The 1,795-nt window shown below is 26.4% G+C and overlaps 1 protein-coding gene across 2 annotated transcripts in view; it reads left to right on the top strand.

Moving 5' to 3' along the window:
- The window catches only part of LOC100164717 (NTF2 export factor-like), a 2,721-nt gene extending 1,929 nt beyond the window's left edge, over nt 1–792 (top strand). Inside the window, exon 2 of one of the 2 annotated variants that reach the window (XM_008182846.3) lies at nt 111–792. In XM_008182846.3, the coding sequence (XP_008181068.1) occupies nt 112–516 (405 nt within the window). In that variant the 5' untranslated portion in view covers nt 111 and the 3' untranslated portion in view covers nt 517–792. The remainder of the gene's footprint in view (nt 1–110) is intronic. The other variant, NM_001162167.2, reaches the window with a different exon arrangement.
- The last annotated feature ends 1,003 nt before the right edge of the window (nt 793–1,795 follow it).

The raw sequence follows: 1,795 nt of genomic DNA, 5'->3' as shown, positions 1-1,795 counted from the left end.
ACCTTTCAACTAAAATTTTTCAAAAGAGCAAACACAAATATATGATTTAAAAATATTTCAGTTTTACAAGTGTTACATTGTATTTTACTATTTTGTTTTGTCTATTATAGTATGAATGACATTTTGGAAAATGAAGAATCTACTGTATTGAAATTTGTTCAAGATTTTTTCAATAACTATGATAAAAACCGTCATATACTCCACACATTGTTCCCAGAAGATGGTACATTTGTTGTGCTTGGCAACCGCATGGTAGGCCATTCATCAATTCAACAAGCTATGTTAACAATGGCTACAACAACTCATCAACTCTTCAGCATTGATATTAATACTCTCGAGATGCCACTACCAGAAAGAGTATCAATGTATCAAGTACTATGTGCAGGTGAAGTCGAGTTTGGAAGTGATGCACAAATACACGGATTTACTGCTACTCTTTTAGTATATTTTCAGAGGCCCAATGTTTTGAATGTTGTATCGTTTGACGAACGATGTCAATGGCCTAAATTGTCCTAGTGTTTAAATAAATAAATTTATAAAATACCAAAAAGAATAAAAATGTTTTTAATTTAATAATATTACACATTTACAATGGTTATTTTGATTTATGAAGGAAAACAATTAATGATTGTAAATGAAAAATATGTTGAGCATAGAATATGTATATATGTAATTGTGTATATATGTACAGACAATTGAATCTTTTTCACTACAAAATATTAAATTATAATAATGAAGGACATTCACACATACTGAATTCTCAAAATAATATATAAATGGTTTCCATGGTAATATGGACACACATACATACATTAATTTATATACATATAGACGGTATTGGGTAAATTACTTTTAAAAAGTAATGAAATTACGTTACTTGTTACTTCAAATATTTTTATTTAAATTACATTTACGTTACCTAAAATCATTTTTACCACGTTACTTTACTTTTTCATTAATAAAGTAGTGCGTTACAAATCGCGTTACTTTTTTTATCATTTTTTTTTTTAAACTTTAATTCAAATGATTTAATTATATGTATATATTTTACAATCATAGAACCTCGTGATAATAGACCTATCATGTACAAATGTACAATCATCTCACCTATATGGCTATATAGTCTTAAGTCATAAATCATAATTAATTTTAATTACATTTTATTTTTAAACTGAACCCTTTTATTTCTACTAATAAAATAATAACATTTATTCCTGGAATATTATGGATTTTTGAGTGGTTTTATTGTTCAAACACCTTTGAGCAAAATTAAAAAGAACAATATTGTTGAGGACACCACGTAGAAATTTGTTTGTATTCCAAATTTAAGGCTCACTATAACGTTAAGAAGTATCAAATTTTCAACATTTTCAAATGACTATAACTTTTCATAAAATTAAGTTTTTGAAAAAAGGCTACGTGGGGCCCTCAATAACAATGTTATCTTTAATTTTGATAATAGGTGTTGTTGTTTAAAATCTTCCTGGAATGTTTGAAATCTAAAAGAGGCTGTTTTTGATACTGGAAACGCCAGTATTACTTCCTCTTAACTTACTATTATGGGAATCAAAAATAAATATAATGAATTTTTAATTTTTCTGGAATATCATCCTATCGGCTTGTTTTTATGATACATTCAAAACTATTATTTTAATAATGTGAAAAATAACCCGTTACTTCATAGAAATTACTTTTAAAAAGTAATTTTGTTACGATTACGTTACTCAAAGTAAAATGTAATGAAATTACTGCTACGTTACTGAAAAAGTAATTGCGTTACAGTAATTTGTAATTT

This window comes from Acyrthosiphon pisum, chromosome X (genome assembly GCF_005508785.2).
Source record: "Acyrthosiphon pisum isolate AL4f chromosome X, pea_aphid_22Mar2018_4r6ur, whole genome shotgun sequence".
NCBI lineage: Eukaryota > Metazoa > Arthropoda > Insecta > Hemiptera > Aphididae > Acyrthosiphon > Acyrthosiphon pisum.
The sequence above is the reverse complement of the archived record's forward strand: the minus strand, read 5'-3'. Positions and strand labels throughout refer to the sequence as shown.